The sequence below is a fragment of the Hirundo rustica genome, chromosome 3, assembly GCF_015227805.2.
Source record: "Hirundo rustica isolate bHirRus1 chromosome 3, bHirRus1.pri.v3, whole genome shotgun sequence".
NCBI classification, from domain to species: domain Eukaryota; kingdom Metazoa; phylum Chordata; class Aves; order Passeriformes; family Hirundinidae; genus Hirundo; species Hirundo rustica.
The window spans coordinates 36,591,880-36,609,057 of record NC_053452.1 but is presented as its reverse complement, the minus strand read 5'-3'; the positions used below and the strand labels follow the sequence as shown (position 1 = coordinate 36,609,057).

Below are 17,178 nucleotides of genomic sequence, written 5' to 3'. Positions count from 1 at the left end.
TTTGGATTTGAACATAGTAGTTAATTTTGCTAGCTAATTCCTGCTTTCCTGAAGTCAGTCTTTCTTTTCCTGCATGCATGTCAAAATCAAGTGTTTCTGGTACTGGGTGTGCTGCCCACATTTTAACGTTCTTTGGAGCACTTTGTACCTACACAGAGGGAAAATATCCCTTTACCATCTGATTTGCTTGAGTTGCATAGTCACCAGTGCTGTAGCAAGAAACAGATGGAACGGGAATTAGTAAATTACTCAAGCACTGCTCTGTAGAGGGTCTTCCTGAACAACGTGTGCATTTATTAAGCAGCCACAAAACTTACAATCTATCACATTCAATATTGGGGTTATTGGATGGTGTATCCAGAATACCAAAATACACTTCCCTGTTTGCTGGAGGTGGGGTGTTGGTTGGGCTTCCCACCCCGGAATCGGGGCTTGGTGCAGGGTGCATTGCTGGTGCATACTTCTCTTCTTTCTGAGAAGGCTGTGGCTGCTTCGGTTTGAGGTTTTTGAAACGTTTGAGCTTCACAGGGTCCTTGGCTTCCTTGGCACAATGGAACAAGATGAAAATGTCCCTTCGAAATTTGGAGCTCATTCCAAAGTAGATAATGGGATTGTAGAAGCTAGCAGACTTAGCAAACAAACTGGCAAGGATGCTGGTAAGGTTGGGCACAGGGTGACCATAGGCAGACCATATAGAGATAACAGCATATGGTGACCATGCAATAATGAAGGCTGTGCAAATGACAATAGAAACCTAAAAGACAGAAGAAGAATAAATTTAAATCTATTTTGGAAGACTACATCAAGGGAGCAAAACACTGAAAATAGTAACTTGAACATTTGGCTGGAAGGGAAAGGTCTGGATTGCCCTGAGGGTATGGCTTATAGGAGAATATGAGCAAGCAAATTTCTTTGATGCAGCCAGGCAGACCTACGAGCTACATACTGAATTTTGGCCTCGTGGTGTGGTTGAGAAATGCCTCATCTAATGGAATGAAAATAGCTACATTCCCATACGGTTATATGAATACAGAGGGTTACAGGTAGACTTAACTAAACAGTGAGTAAACTGAAATCTGCACTCTAAATTCTGAGCATGCTCAGAAGCAGTGTAACTTCTGAAAGAAAAGAGCACATGCCAAACCAAGTTTTCGGGGTCTGTGCTATATAACCCACCCTAATTGTATTTAGATTGTTTTTCAAATGTGATATAGCACCAATATTAACCAATTGATGTAGTAGAAATTTTAAACAAACCTCATATTCTTCACTGACTTCAGACTCTGCCACTAGAGTTATAAAGAAAGGAAATGCAATTGTTTGGTTTTGTTCTCTTCTGTTCTAACTGAGATCAATTTTTGGAAAGACAGATTTCCTTGAGTGGAATCCCGCCAGATACAAAACACAAACTCACCCTGGTGACATCCCGCTCTATTCTCCTCTGTCTGTCTGTGGGATCACCCAGTCCTGTCAATGCATGGCTTAGCTTGACAGTGTTGATGATCGACACATATGAGAAGACCATGACTGTGACAGGTAGGAAAAAACAGCAGATAAAAATGGAGACGATGTAGGACTTGTAGATTGTAGAGAAATTGGCTTTTGCCCAGTCTATCTCACATGTGCCATACATGCGATCTGGAAAGCAAGAATATGTTGGTTAGCATTTTTAGAATATTAATCTACTTTTGAGCAATTAATTTATTAGTTAGAATGCTGTATTTTTCTTCTGTTAAGCACTGAAGAATAGATTGATCTTTCTGATTTAATGAGACATGACATTACTTCCTACAAAAACAATTTTTCAAAACCATTTAGACTGTAACATATTTTAATGTATATTATCATTCTGATAATATAGTTTGTCCTGCCAGTGTAAATCTGTAATGCAGAAACTGTTGTTTCAGGATAGGAAACTTTGACATGTTATTAAAAAAAAGAAGTTTTATATCCTTAAGTGATATGTATTCTTATTTGTCGTAACACTCTACATAGTAATTTCCTAAGATAAGTGCTGTAACAGCATAACAAGGAATACCATAGACAATATGCCAAATGTAAAAAGTCAGTACTTAGATAACTAAGCAGGAAATAAAAATATTGAGGCTCCTTGAGGTAAAGGAACTTCTACTGCAGTGAGAGCCATGAGACTAAATTGATACACCTAATGATAAAGATTATGAGAAGATAAAACATATAAATACCTAGAAAGATATTAGACCTTTTGATAAATGGGAAACACACAGTCCTGCAAAACAGAGGTGCAGTCTTCTAAAAATGAAGTCAGGCAGATTGCAGGGTCTACCACTAGTGAGAAACTAGCTGGCCAGGGGCTTAAGGAAAAGGCAGTGGGAATAGATAACATGTAGTCTCTAGCTCGAACACTTTTATGAATAACAGTTTAGTTCTTTAGATCCCCTGATGTCTTTGCAAACATGTCCTGATAGAAAACTTGAGTTCTATAACTTTGGAAGCTTTTCTATAGATTGTGAATTGCATCATTTTCTTTTTAAGTAGAAAAGGCTGGGGTTTTGTTCCTGACAGCTATGGCAACAAATTGAATTACAGATAAATGAAGCATGAATGCAAATTAGGTAAGTCAAGTATTAACAGGTCCCGGAGATACAATACAAGGTGAAGACTACATGATTTAGCAGCAGATCTCTCCCTAACATCCAGAGGTAATTTTGAAGAAAAAAAAATTCCCTTAATTCCTCACAGGGGCTAGGAAATTCAAACAGGAGAAATTAAATGAGAAAAAGATTAAAATCTCTTTTGTGATGCTCATCAAAAAGAGCTCGGTATTTTTATCACCAAAACCTCTAGATGTTGCTGTCTGAATATGTTCTGTAATAGAACTAGATTTTTCTCTCCTTTGCCTTTTTCATCAGTAGACCTCAAGATTTAAAGATATAACCGTAAAGTCTGGCTTGGTTCTGGGTTTCTGCTTTTGAAAACGTCTGCCCGAAAAATGAAACCAGCCTCCAGATGACAGGAAAAGAAAATCCAGTAGATTTTCCACTAGTCAGAATTCAGAGCTATGTTTTCCCCCTCCACAGGGACACAAACAAGTGGCTTTCCCAAAAATCAGTGGGGACCTGGGGGCCCTTGAAGATATTGTGTAGTAGTGAAAGGCCCGAGGCAGCAAGCTGTAATGTGCTGTGGTCTGCTGGTGCCTGTTGCTGGGATTGGTGCAGCTGGGCTCCCTCATCCCTCACTGGATGTGTGTTTAGAGATAGATAGCCCAGGAACCCAAAATTGCTGTGAGTCTCAGTAGGAGAAAGCACTCCTAGAAGTCTTGAAAACTACCGTTTTCAAGAATTGAGTTCAAAAAGCACCCATGGAGGCACTTGAATGTCTTGACAAAATAGTCTTGCCCAAAAATACCTGGCTACAGTTTAAGGCCAAAAGCCCAGAAGTCCCCCTATAAATGAAGATCTGGTAGATTAATGTAAAGAGAACACGGATTACCAGAAGATACACAGAAAATTACCAGTCCAAAGTAACCAAGTTTATGACGTGTCCAGAGTGCAAAAATACAACATAAAATTCTGACAGTCTAATAAACAGTTTGAATTTGTCTCAAACCAAAGGTCCATTGAGCCTAATATCTTGAGAATATTTTGGTTTTTGAAGGATAGAACATTTAACCAACCATAGCAATGGCTGCTTTTCTCACAACAATACTTCACGGGTTCAGAGGTACCTCAAAGTTTATGTACTTAGTAAGTAGGAAAATAAATGCACATAAGCACTTCAGTAAGTCTCCATAGATTTCATGACTTCTCAAAGAATGCAGAGGCCCACACGATCCAGACAGGTGATGGCTGGACCATGTCAGACACACAATTTCAGTTGTTGGGACTTCTGTATCATTACCATTTGTTCCTAGATTTTTTTTTGTTACATGCCCTAGCCACTGAATTTCTGTAGTATTCACTATACAGGGTTTTTTTTCCCCTTTTGTTTCCTCACCCTCCTTTTTTGATATTGTCTTATCTTGCACCCTAGATCTTTCTTGGACTGACAAACTTCTCCACACCTTTGAGTTCCTGTGCTATGTAAGTTTTCATATTTTCAACAAATTATTTTGCCAAATCTTTCTGGCTTGTCTTATTATGGTTTCAAGTTTAACTTGCTGGAACTTGTGCTCTTTGCTAGTTTCCTAAACTTGACAGTTTTTGAAGGATGTAATTTGATAGTTTCTTTATCTCACTGCTTAACCATGCCAAGTATTTCTGGCCTCTCTTTTTCCATAGGCAATATGCACTTGGTCCAAGCCTTTCCTGTGATATCTTAAAAAAAAAAAAAATCTCTTTATAGCCAATACCAAAGCAGGCAACACTCTGCCTACATCGCAAACGATTAATGATTTTCTCAGTCCCATTTGTAATCAGTCTGGTTTATCACAAACAGCAAGAAGGAAAGAAAGGTAAGTATCTTTGTTGAGTGGAGAGGTGCCAAGTAAGTGCAACAGAAAGGTACCTGTTACCTGTATAACTGCCCCAGCCAAGCAATGGGGCTGCGGACCAGAAGAAAGCTGCCACCCAAATGAGAACCAGAGCCACCGACATGCTGCTGTTGCTGATGCAGTGACCTGCAATGGCGTGCTTGGGTCAGAAAATAGTACTAGGAAAGGCAAACATATCTCTGAAATACAAATGAACTCCTATACCACCAGCTAATAAGTAAAACACATCTATTAAAAAAGAAATAAGATAGAAAAATGCATATTCATAAGAAAAGTTCGATTTTGAAAGCATCTGTCAGGCCTCTGTTACCACTGAAGAGTGGAAGTGCATGTTTTCTAAGCAGGAGACAATTGCGGAATTAGCAAATTCTGTGTTAGACTTAAATGCAGGAAAGAGTTGTATTTTATGTAGAAATGAAAAAGATAAATCTAAATTCAGGGAATTTTCTTACTCACTTCAAGATTTTTCCCTATTAAAAAGGGAGAAAATTGCTCAGACTGTATCAACCATTCAATACAAAAGATTCAATCTGTCCTGCTGTTGTCACACATTGTGTTAATTTCTTCATTTATGTGGGAAATATTTATGCAACCACCAATTTGTGTTCCTTAAAATTTCTGTGATGTTATACTGGGTACTTGCTTAGATTTACTTGAGATTCAAACACAAATTATGCGCACCATCAGATGGATATGTGTTAGAGCTTCATAAAAGAGAAATGTGGGTTTTAAGTATGAGTTTTTACATGAAATGAATAGAAGATGTAGGATTACATCACAGCTAAACTCTATCAGCTCCAGCAGCAATTTGTGCTGAAATTTAACTTCAACAAGTCTATCGTTACATTAAACTGTAGAAGAACTCCCTGTGGAAAAACTTACCTCCCTGCAGAAGTTCTTTTCACAGCAAATACTCCTCATGCTAGTAAAGAGAAAAACTTGTCTGATGCATCCCATGTACTTACACATACTTTCCCTGCAGACATTGATACGTTCCTGCATGAAAGATGGTGCAAGCACTTGCAACAAAGGCATAAAAATTGATCTGGTCCCTGATCAGAATCTCAAACGTCATCTCATAGAAGGTGGATTTTTTTCAGTGATATCCAGACAACAATGTATAACTTAGGAGCAATTTAAGTCCTATTTTGAGGAATACAGAGGGTCAGCAGTACCTGTGGTAACTTTGGCACAAGGATGAATTTATCCATGATAACCCAAACACACTAGTAATAATTTGGCTCTTACTGGAGTTAACCCTGAAGGATTCTATGAAAACATGTTTGTAATGTAAATTACTATATTATGTCCTGGTTCTCAATGCATTTAATTTGTATTTAATATAGCCTGCCTGACTGATAATAGTGACTGAAGGAAATGCAGATTTGCACCAGGTTCAGAGAAGGCAGAACTGAACTTGCCTTTATTCCTTACCTCTCTCAGGATGGCAGCCCTTGATATAGCGTGTCACACTGATCACTGTAAGGGTATTAATGCTAGCCAGGCCAAAAAGAAGTGTCATGAAGCCATCAACCTGAAAAACAAACCAGTACAGGATGTTCCATTACTGCACAGATTTGATGGGGAAAAGAACTGCAGGAATTTCTCCTGTCCTTTTCATGTAAATGAACTCGAAACTTTTTTCAGAAACCCAACTAGCAGGGAAGTACAAAATGTCAGGTGCAGTTATCTTCTATAGGATCAGTGAGCAAGTAAATGTTCAAAACTTATATAAGTGTTCTGTCATGTACATACAATAAGCAAGCAAGCAAGCACACCCTTACATCTATGCTTCCCTTAAATGACTTGCTAAATGAAGGGGAAAAACTTTGAAATGGAAAGAAGAAAAGCCCTGAACAGGCAAAAATGCCCCGGATGCAGCTGCCCTGCTTATAGAGAACAAATATGCAAACTGAACCTAAGAAGTTTAGGCCAGAGAGGGAAGGAATGTAGGAGGTGAAGGGCTGGGCTGAGTGAGAAAAGATTTTTTTTTAAAAGGCCCCCAAACCTAAATAGATCCAATAGACTGAGTCTCAATGTCTGGTGCTGCTGGTTGCCTGCTATTTCTGAAGCCCTGATCCTCATCCCCTCGCTGTGACGCAGGCAGAGCTGTGCAACTCTGTGGCTCCCGCTGACACCAGTGCCTCAGCCGCATCCCAGGACAGACACAGCTCCAGGTATAACCAGGAAGTTCTGTCAGCTGTAGAGGACATGGATGCAGCCATCTGCTAGGAGCACTGTATGACTGGGAAATGATCCAGGCAAAATGCTGACAGCCAGTCCCTTATTTTTTTGGAATCTTGTAATGATATATTAAATTGCCCAGAGCAGAGGAGTTCTTGGAGGTGCCAGTTTTACACCTAGTGAAGCAAGAATATTAAGCAAGTGTCTCTGGACAGTAACTTGGCGTTAAAATGCTGAAATTATCGGTGGAAAAGCACATCATTATTCTACAGGAACAAACTCTGTCTTTGTATGAACGGGCACAACTCCTGTGGAATTCAGTTTATCCCAGCACTGAATCTGGGGCTTTAATCCAGGCTTAAAGCTAAGACCCTGACAGATTGTATAAATTAAATTGGGTAAAGGGTTAGAAAAAGGACTGCTTCATCACTTCCTTCACTAGTGCTTTTTCTTACTACCAGTGTCCTCATATTGACTCTAAATACTTCTTATTGTAAGTTTTACAGACCCTCCACATTTTAAATGCGTGCAAGTCTTGCAACTACAACAATCTACACTCACCTGTGCTCCAATTACAGCCAGTTCATGCTTGGTGTGCAAATGCAACCATGTTTAAAACAGACTTTCTTGGATGTCTCAGCTACTTGCTAGAAGCTGCACTTTGCTGAATTTGGCCTGCTGTGTGCTGTGGATGTTGGTGAAATATCTGGATATGAAAATGTGCTCTGCTTTTCATCAGCCCCAGTGGTGCAAATAGCTGCCACTTCTCCATTGCTCTAACAATGCTTCATAGATGCAAAAACCATAATGGCCATAATATTAAGGAATTGCATAGTTATTAGTTTAGAAAATAAGTATTTCAACAGGATTTCAACAAGGATGCAAATAAACACTTTGAAATTAAGTCTAAAGAGCTATGAGACTGAATACTAAAAGAGCAGAATAGGCTTCTCACTGTGTATCATAGGCTTATGTTAAAAGCAGGCAAGTTTTTCTGAAATAATCTGGTTTTTTATCACTGGCAGATGTGACCATTTTCCTCCTACCCTCCTTCCCTGATGTCAGACCAAAGAGGGACAATTATATCAAGTGATCATTCAGGCTTTGAGCACACCTACAAGGGAGGAGGGTGGGTCTAAAATTACACTCTTGGCCTTTAAGATGAAGCTGTCACCAAAGAAAGGCCTAAATGTTTTCTTTGGAGTGGTGCCTTGCTAAAAACAAACAAACAAACAAACAAACAAACAAGCAAACAGTTTTTTCTAAATCAGCATAATCCATAGGATTGGGGCATTGTCAGCACCACGTCTTGTTTTCATACTGTTTCATACCAGCATTTCATCAGATGTTCTGCAGGTGTGGGGGCTATCACCAGAGATGTTACCAGGGCCAAATGGTTTGTAAGTGGCTGAGTGGCAGCAGCCACCCAGGGCAGCTGTCACAGCCCCCATGATGGCCACAGGCTTGGTGGCTTGGCAACAGGTGACAGCGGGAAATGTCATGAAACAGAGGGAGCTCTGGGGATGACAGGAGCTCAGATGAAATGAATAAAGGCGCTAAATGGTGGCTCTCAAGCTGCAGTACAGGAGCCACAGCGTCTGGAACATTTAGCCATGAGAGACCATCCACAGGCTGCTTTGGGAGCATGATGCTCAGACCGCTCTTGTCCCAAATTTCTATTGGCGACAAGTGGCTTTTGAGCCCTGCTATGCATTTACCATTTCCCAACAAGTTTGTCAATGCTGCAGCACTTTTATATCATTGTCACTTAGACATATGTCTTCAGAAGAAAACAAGGGATCTTCCTGTAGATATAGCCAACTTACTTCAAGCTTACACCTACTGGATTTGGAAGAAAAGTCTCTGCTGCTTTTTCTGCTCTTGAACAGACAACACCGACTGTAGGTAGCAAGGCAACTGCTAGGCACCCAAGTAGGTAACAACAGAAAAACTGCTTTAACATAGTCCCAATTTCTATAGGCAGAGATTAATGTCTGCAGGTTACAAAAATATGTGATAATTTCTGTTTTCTGCATCTTTAAAGGTACATAGAATGACAGCCAAGGAAATACTAGAATAGTAAATAACATGTAATTGCTTTAGAAGACTGATGCTCTTTCCTTTAACACTGTTCTGGTTTTCCTTTTATTCTACCCCCCATCCAGCTCCTTCCTTCCATAGTCATAATTTTTCCTCCATTTTTGTGTAATGCAATTTTGTCCTTCTTATTATTAATTATGATCAAATAGCAGCAATGTTAACAGGCAATAATGAATTCTGACATAAACACAAAGTTAATTGCATGGTAAATTTAATACACCAGTTTTCCTTTTTACCCATTAAGAAGCAGGAGTAGATTAGCAATTTTAAAAGCTTTTCTCTCAGTGCTCTACCAGCATTACTCCCTTGGCTATATAGATACACATGGAAGGTGCTCGTTATCTTCATGCTGCCTGGAAGCTAAGACACAACTGAAGAAAATATTGTGGGTTTTTTTCTGCTTTGTACTTGTGCCTGACTTTAAATCTCACTGATGCTCTCGGAGCACTATTTACAACCCTAGAACTCCTATTGCATGCAAATCCATTTACTTCAACACAGTGAGAGTTAGGAATCCCCAGTGCACTACAAAATGTTTAGCTGTGAGCTTGGGTGTGCTTCACTTTTACTACCTTTAATACTTATGAATTCCTACTGATTCATAAGGGTTATCTTCATTTAAATCAGAATAAAATACAACTTATTGTTCTTATTATTGGATTAATCAAGGTTTAATTGCACAAAAAGCAGATTGCCGAAATAGCTATCACATTTCACTTTGGGGAAAAACATTGATCTCACCAGCAACAAAGGCTGCCTCACTCCCTCCTCTGGCCAGCTGCTAAATCTGTTGCAATTTCCCAAAATCCGTTTGTTTCCCTTCAGAACCACAGCATCTTGTATTTTTCTTCTATTGAAAATGACATAATGAATATGTAAAGAAAAGCATAAACTTCACGCAGGGATTATTTGCCTGCAGTGTATACTTAAGGTTGCCACAATAAGCTCTCTCAGATTTTTTTTTTTTTTTTTTTTTTTTAATACAGATCAGATGATTCTGAGATCATAATGTAAATAGATAATGGCAATAACTCTCATTCAACATCAAGAAATGAAAAAGCACTTAAATCAATCTTCAAAAAAAAAATTGTAAAAGCAATTGTAGAAACCTCTGAATAGATATTTTAAAATTAAAACCCTTTATGTTAAATTAAATGATTCTTAAAGTTTGAAGTAAATGCAAAAATATTCCACTTGAGTCTGATTACAACATAATTCTTCCATCTCTCAGATATTCTACATTGAGTCAACTGGACTACAGTAACTCTTTAATTACAAAGGTTCTAGAAGAACTACTGAGTTCAATAATCAAAATTAGTCTTCACAGGTGACTAATTCACAGAAGTACAAAGGGAATTTATATGTTACAGGATTAAAAAATTTAAACCATTAAATGAGAGCATCAGACATTCAGTATTTTGCACTCACAAAGTAATTAATCTTCCTGTGGATGGCATATATTCGAAATATAGAAAAGTATGAATGCACTATTTAGACTATACTTTGTCCAGATTTGTAATCATACCAATTTTAGTATATAGTTAATGTATGTTCAGTGCCACTATTAATATATGCAGGTCAAGTTTCGGCTTTAGTAAACCTGGGGAACCCAGTTTCATCTACCAGGTTAATCAATTGAGTTTCAAAGTGTACTTACTTTGAGCTGACCTTTAACTACTCTAGTTGTAGCCTCTCAGGCCACAATTTCTACTCCTAGTTGTACCTGCCCCTATCAAGGAACACATCTACAAATGCAACAACCCTACCATTGGTGGAGATGCTCTTGAGGGAATTGCTTGCAGAATTTCCTTACACAGCCTCATCAGATAATAATCTTACTTCAAATACTCCATCTCCAAATGCTTGGGAACACCTGCTTTCTAGCTCTGGGTAGATGTCGTGGAAATCACAGAAGGTTTTATGCCTCTCATGTCCCCTCATGAAAAATAAATTGGGAGCATTCAGTTCATACCACCAGACGATCCAGACACAATGGAAATATTTCCATCTTCAGGTTAAATATTGAATTGCCATTGTCTTTCTGCGAATTAGTGTAGAGGGAAATTAAGAAGCACTAGATAGGAAAATCTAGCATTGCCCTTTGGGAACATCTGTGCTACACTGTACAATTCTTTTCAGTGGGCCTGAGCCAAAACTCCTCTCCACTTTAGTGATGTTAATTTAGAGTCTACTTGTTTATTGTTAGCATCACCATCAATACAAACAAAAAATTACACTTATAAAAGAAGAGTCACCTGTCTCATCTTTACATTACCATAAAAGGCAAGGCTTGGTTTTGTGGCCTGTAGATAACTGATATCCATGAACAACAGATTAAAATCAGACTTTTGTTTCAAAGTATTTTCTTTTTCATTTCAGAATATCATGTTAAATATTTATTGAGGTTTGCACACCTCAAGGGAACCAGAGGTCCCACTGTTCATGGACTTTGACAGGACAGCCAAGAGACTGAAAAAAACCCTCCTCATTCTCCAAAGTACAATCCTCTGGGCTGCTTCCCAACAAGAAGGAATCTGCTTACGTAGCCACCCTCAGGTTTATACAAGGACATCTCTGACTGCTGGCTGAATGCCTACAATTGAACTTCTGCTGCTGCTCATGAAGGTCCTAGGCAAAAGGCAGGGAAGGTTAGTGATGGTACCAGCTTGGCCTTAAGTCCCCAAGATTGGAAGATGTTATTTTCCTGAAAACCTGAAAAAGCTGCATGGCTACTAGCAGGTGTTGTCTTAGGTTAGTACTCTTTTGCCCTATGGATCTGGTACCAAAATAACAGGAGAGTCACAATAATTTCCAAGGAGTCTGAGTAGACCAAGGAGAGCATGGAAGGAAGTATAAAAGATACAGTTTATTCTTGGCCTTAAAGTGTGATCTGGAAACCCACCAGGCTCAACATCATCCCTTTGTGCGGGGACAATGGTGTGGAAGTTCTGGATGTCATGTCATACACAGCCCATTACAAGCAGCAGTCGTCTTGTCACTGATTCCCTCAGCACAAGATCTAGATCAGGACCTGATTTATCTTCTATCAGTGTACTCACTTAATGGAATATATTTTTGTGATAGAGAAGTGTCGGGGGCTCCTTTTTAGGAGCTTAAATTCCCCGGCATTCCGGTGGTCTTAGAGTTCTGGCCCTCTGCAAAGCTCTGTGCCAAACGCAGGAAAAGACGGAGTCTTCAAGGTTACATGCTTCGTTTATTAGTTCTTATCTTACAATTTTCTCAGTGTCCGAAAGATGTTTGCCGTGGCTCGGACATCTGGTGACTCCTCCTGTCTCTGGGCTGTCCTTATCTTTTATACTAATTGCTACGTATTCTTTATTTACTATTTCTTACCAATGTCTATCACTATTACTAAAAAGGTCATCTTTACTCTGACCCAATCCTCACTAACTACTTTGTGCCAACGTCACTGCAGAAATGGAGTGAGGGAACAAGAAGGAAGAAGAAAGGGACAACGCCCTAAATTCTCCATCTTGCCCCATTCACTTCAATGCCAAGAATCCCAAACTCACTGCTTTTTCACCCTGTGATATACTAAACTACTATTTTTACACTCTTGTGGCCTGCAATGCTTCCTGCAGTGCAAGAAGCCTCTCCCATGGACTGAAATCAAATCCAGTGTCTCTCTGAGCTCTGGGCTCTGGGCTGGGGTCCCAGACCCCCCTGCCCAGGTCCCTGACCCTCCAGGGCAACCAAAGGAATGCCCTGGACTCCAACAGAGAAGATGAGTAAATGTGAGATAGAACTACATAAGATATTTACAAATTTTATCAGAGTGATATTTTCATTTCAGATGAAATTTTTCTTAAAACCCAGTGAGAGAATGTGGCACACAGAGAGGAGCCAGAAGAATATGGTTTGTTCAGCCCTATGTGAGAAGAGCTTGAATGATGAAGCGGTGATGGACAGCATTTTTTGAAACAAAACATTAAATATCTTTAACATCAGCACAGAAGGATGTGGAAGGTTACTATTTTCCACATAGAGAAATGAGAAAGGGTATTTCAAAGCCCTCTGGGAGAAAAAACAAGTACAGAAATCAAAGCTTAAGCTCTGTAAATTCCTGTTTCTCTAGGACCACTCTCAAGCAAGGAATGCCCAATCCAGGCAGCGGTGTGTGGTTTGACACAGTGCTTGGGTATCACAGCAGGGGCTACGTCAGATTTGTTAAACAAGGAAACAGATAGTTTGGACATTCATAATTTTTCACCACCAAATATATAACTTACCTAATTAGTCACAATTGACTGCAGAAATAATAATTTAGAGGAAAATTAAGGAGAATTCATGACTAATGAAAACTGGCGGAACTTCCCTGAAGTCACATTAGTTACACTGAAATGATCTTCTATGTTGCTAATGATTCTGTTTGTGCAAAGGCAGTCTTTCCCTCCTTCCCTGCAGATGAAGTATTTTTCTCATTAAAATTCAGCTCACAGATGTCTACATGAGTTGCTTTTACCTCTTTGACTGCAGTGTGTACACTCTTTAGATTATATAACGGCTGACCAGAAATAAAGGAAGACAGAAGACTAGTACCTCTACAACTTTTTATTTCAGTATCCAAATCTCAGGCAGGCAAGGAAACAAGAATCAGGATACATTCCAGTGTTCATAATTGAGATATAAATTTGTTTCAGAAAAAATGAAGGAAAAAATTTAATGGATGATGGAACAATGTGAATTGGTGGTTAAGCTGGAACAAGTTTGACAAACAATGCATAGAGACATTTGGCCGCAGTGGCTGTCTGTCATTTTCCTCAGTAATCTCCCCAACAGCAGTAGTGGGAAGGCAGTAAAAAGAAAACTTGCGAAGTTTAATTTTGGCCCTTCCCGTCTGACATTGCTTTTATTACTGGACTTCATATGGACTGTGGAGCTACCACTGTGTAGCTCCCCAGAATGTGAGGGAGTACCACTCCACATAAAGTAACGTGTAAACACTTTCTTTGGTATTTATAAAACAAATAAAATCACTAACCAAGTCAAGAGAGTCAATAGTCTAGCTAAATAAACAATTGGTCATTTTTACGAGTTATATTAAATGGACAAAAATCAATGTGCTCCAAATTTAATCTGTTTATAAGAACATAAATGACTTTAGGGTTTTTGATTTATCAGACAATTTACAGAAGATTTTGTTAGAAGAGGAAAGTATTAATCCTCTCTTTCCTCCTCCGACAAGTTTTAGCAATATTTTACAATCCGTATATAGGAAAAGAGATAAATGCATGTTCTGAGAAAGCAAATGATATTAATAAAATACAAAAGAATTTATTCAAGATTAAAAGCCTTGCCCTCAAAACTTCTGAAAAGAGTCCGTGTGCTTTTATCATATTTTTCTCATAATTTCTTACTGTTGCAATTTTTTTTGGTGTGTCAAATATTCAGTTCTAATTTTTACAAAAAGCGGGCATTATTTCTTCTCAGATATGTCATGATAGAGCCCTAGATATTTAATAACACCCAAAATACTGGAGTTTTTTAGGTGCTAGCAAGACGGAGTGGCTGGAAGTTGAATCTCCAAAACATGGCAAGGGCCACTGTGTTCAGCTTTGAAGGCTTTGGTCGCTTGCCTGATGAGGGAAGGGTTTTGGCTCTGAGCTCTGCTCCTAGATTGGAGGTGGCAAAGCACCTCCAATGGAGCAAATGAGGAGCAAATTAGGCTCCTAAGGAAGCCAACAGAACAAGGTGGTTGACATATCTCACCCTCTGTTCATATTTTTTTTTTTTAACATGAAAAATTGTGATTCATTTGTATTCACAGCCATTTCCTTCTCTTAACTGTACAAGACTTTTCAAAAATTAAGCAGTGTCACTGAAAAAAGCAGAGGGATTGCTGGCCCATTCTCCCTTTACCCCCATGGACTGTTTGGGAGAGCTGGGTTCACTTTTCTCCATTTAAAGGTGCACCATTTAAATTCCCCGCTGTGGAACACAGACCCAAGTTTATTCATCATAAGGGGGTGCCCAACTATTCCTATAGCAAACAAATACTGGGGCTAGAGACTAAAAGAGGTTCCTTAAATTAGTGTTAAACATCCATTGGAGGGAAGGGAACCCTCCTTGTCCCACAGCAGCATTGTTAAAACAGGGATTTCACATGTCTAATTTAGCTTTTCTTAGACATCCTTATTTATCTAGGATTTCAGATGGCAACTTGATGAGCTACACCACCACGATCTGGAAAATCTGCTAAAGTGCAAGAAATCCCAGTCACCTGTGGGCCACTTACTACTCAATGCGTACACACTAAGTCTGGTGCTTCCAGATAACTTTTGACTTCCTGGCCACACCATGCCCTTTTGGGATGCGCATAGTCCACAGATCCGGTGCTGTCAGGCAAACTGTGCATGAGTATATTGTGGGTAACAGAGCAGAACTATACCTGTGTGCATTGCGGGGCTCACTGCTGACCACCACGTTGCATGTGCCCAGGGTATGCCAGACAGGAATAAAGAAGCGCTGTGTGAAGCATGGAAGCATCGCAGGATTCAAAACCAGGTTTGCTCCCTACTTTGTAGTAAACCAAGCCACAGGATGAAACAGTCATTTCTCTCTCTTCTGCTCTGCTCCCCTCAGTGCCTTTATTATTCTGCACAACACGAAGCAGCTTTGTGAGGCTGAGGGCAGGTCCTTGAAGGCTGGCCCTTGTGATGGTGAGAGCAGGCTGCAGGGACTGAGTCAGTGGGGGTGGATCCTGTCACACAAGCTACTCTGCTGCTCACTAATACCTGAAAGTGGAACTTTATTATTTTTTTTTTTAAATGGCTTCTCCAGAGGCTGTTTCTGTGCAGAGACAGACCTGCTGAGGATGCTCTGGCACCATCTGGCTGGCCAGATGGGCTGGGAATACCTAGGCTGACTGTGAGCTGAGTGCATCCGTGGCAAGAGCGTCAATCAGCACTGGAGACAGGTCCGTGACGGTACTGTGACCTGGAGATAACCACCCTGTGCTCTGGGGTGCACAGCCCAGACACATCTTACATGTAAGAAACAGTCAGAAATAAGAAATGTTTTTTAAAAGAAGACTATGCCAACAGAGTGAGCACATGGTAAGAACAGTCAGTTTTCTTGATCATCATAGTAAAACCTCTAAGTGTTTGAAAAACTGATGTTTAAATAACCAAACTGCATTATCAAAAAATAATCTTAAAAAATTACAAAAGTTAACTACTGGAAACAAATTTAAACTGAAGTACCAGGATTATGAAGGATTTCAAATTCTAAGGCATTCCATAGTCCATTCTTGTTTTCAGACATGACTGTAATGTACCTATGGAGTCCAGATAGGTTGTAATCCTTTCCCCGTGTTTAGAGGCCTCCTGAAGCTGCATCTTTTATTGTATTTGTCACGTGATTAAAAAATACAAGAAAAGCTTTCTGTTATTTGATAAATAAGGTTAGAATAAGCCAGATTTGCCTGTTGAGAATGAGTATTTCTCTACTTCCTACATATAGGAACATTTGCACACAATGCTACTTGCAGATTTCAGTGCAACTTCTGGTTCAGCAGGACATAAAAATAAAAAAAAATATGTGAAGGACAAAAATATATTCTGAGATAGCTTTTCACTGGGAATACAGTCAGTGGGGGAATAGATGGCTCTTGGTCACTGGGTTACATTCCCTGACCTGAAACTTACTATATTAACCAGTTTACTTACTGATCATATTGGGAGAGACTGAAAAATGGATGTGCCAGAGACTGACTGTCCTTCCTCTGTCCAGTTCAGCAATGAGGCAGTGGTAGAAAGAGGCATAAAAGTGAAAGCGGATTCCAAAATCTACCATTGGAAAACTGTATTTGTACAGAGCATTCAGAAGAGGCAGCATTTGGATACAGACATACCATGTAACCTCCTTAATGAGAGAAAAGCCCTGTCAGACTCAAAAAAATAATGTTTGGCATAGGAAAGAAAAGTGTTGGGTTTTTTTTCTCCATACAGAGGAAGAGAACAGGAGAACTCCTTTCTGTCCCTTTCAGCAGGTATGCAGTGAGGTGGTCCCTGTAGCTGGAGAAATATCTTTTGTTACAGAGAATTTTCAAAGACTAGGCTGTTTTGAGAGAAGGACTCTGTCTATCTTTCCCTCACTCCCTTCAACAGGGGCAGCCAAGGAGGGTGAACCTTAATGTTGAAAAATGTTACCTGAGGGCACAGAAGGAGACCCAAGACACAGGAAAACAAAATAGTTAGGTGGATTAAGTGAGGTGAGCTCATGAAGTTTCTTCATGAACAGAAATGACAGGCTAGCTTGGAAAAATAAAATTTCCCTGAGCATACCTGACAGAAGAAGCTGACTGATCAGCAGGAGCAAATGTGTACTGAACCAGACGACAGAAAGCCAAGTAAGGCTGTCCTTTGGGCTCGTCAAAACGAACCAAGTAAGGGAAAGCACAT

The 17,178-nt window shown here is 39.6% G+C and overlaps 1 protein-coding gene across 1 annotated transcript in view; it reads right to left on the bottom strand.

Moving 5' to 3' along the window:
* Nucleotides 1–313: 313 nt before the first annotated feature.
* LOC120750971 (opsin-5-like) overlaps nt 314–17,178 on the bottom strand; it is a 28,380-nt gene continuing 11,515 nt past the window's right edge. Inside the window, exons 3-6 of the mRNA XM_040060176.1 lie at nt 5,906–6,005; nt 4,493–4,597; nt 1,415–1,638; nt 314–754 (exon numbers count right to left, since the gene is read on the bottom strand). Of these exons, the coding sequence (XP_039916110.1) occupies nt 314–754; nt 1,415–1,638; nt 4,493–4,597; nt 5,906–6,005 (870 nt within the window). The remainder of the gene's footprint in view (nt 755–1,414; nt 1,639–4,492; nt 4,598–5,905; nt 6,006–17,178) is intronic.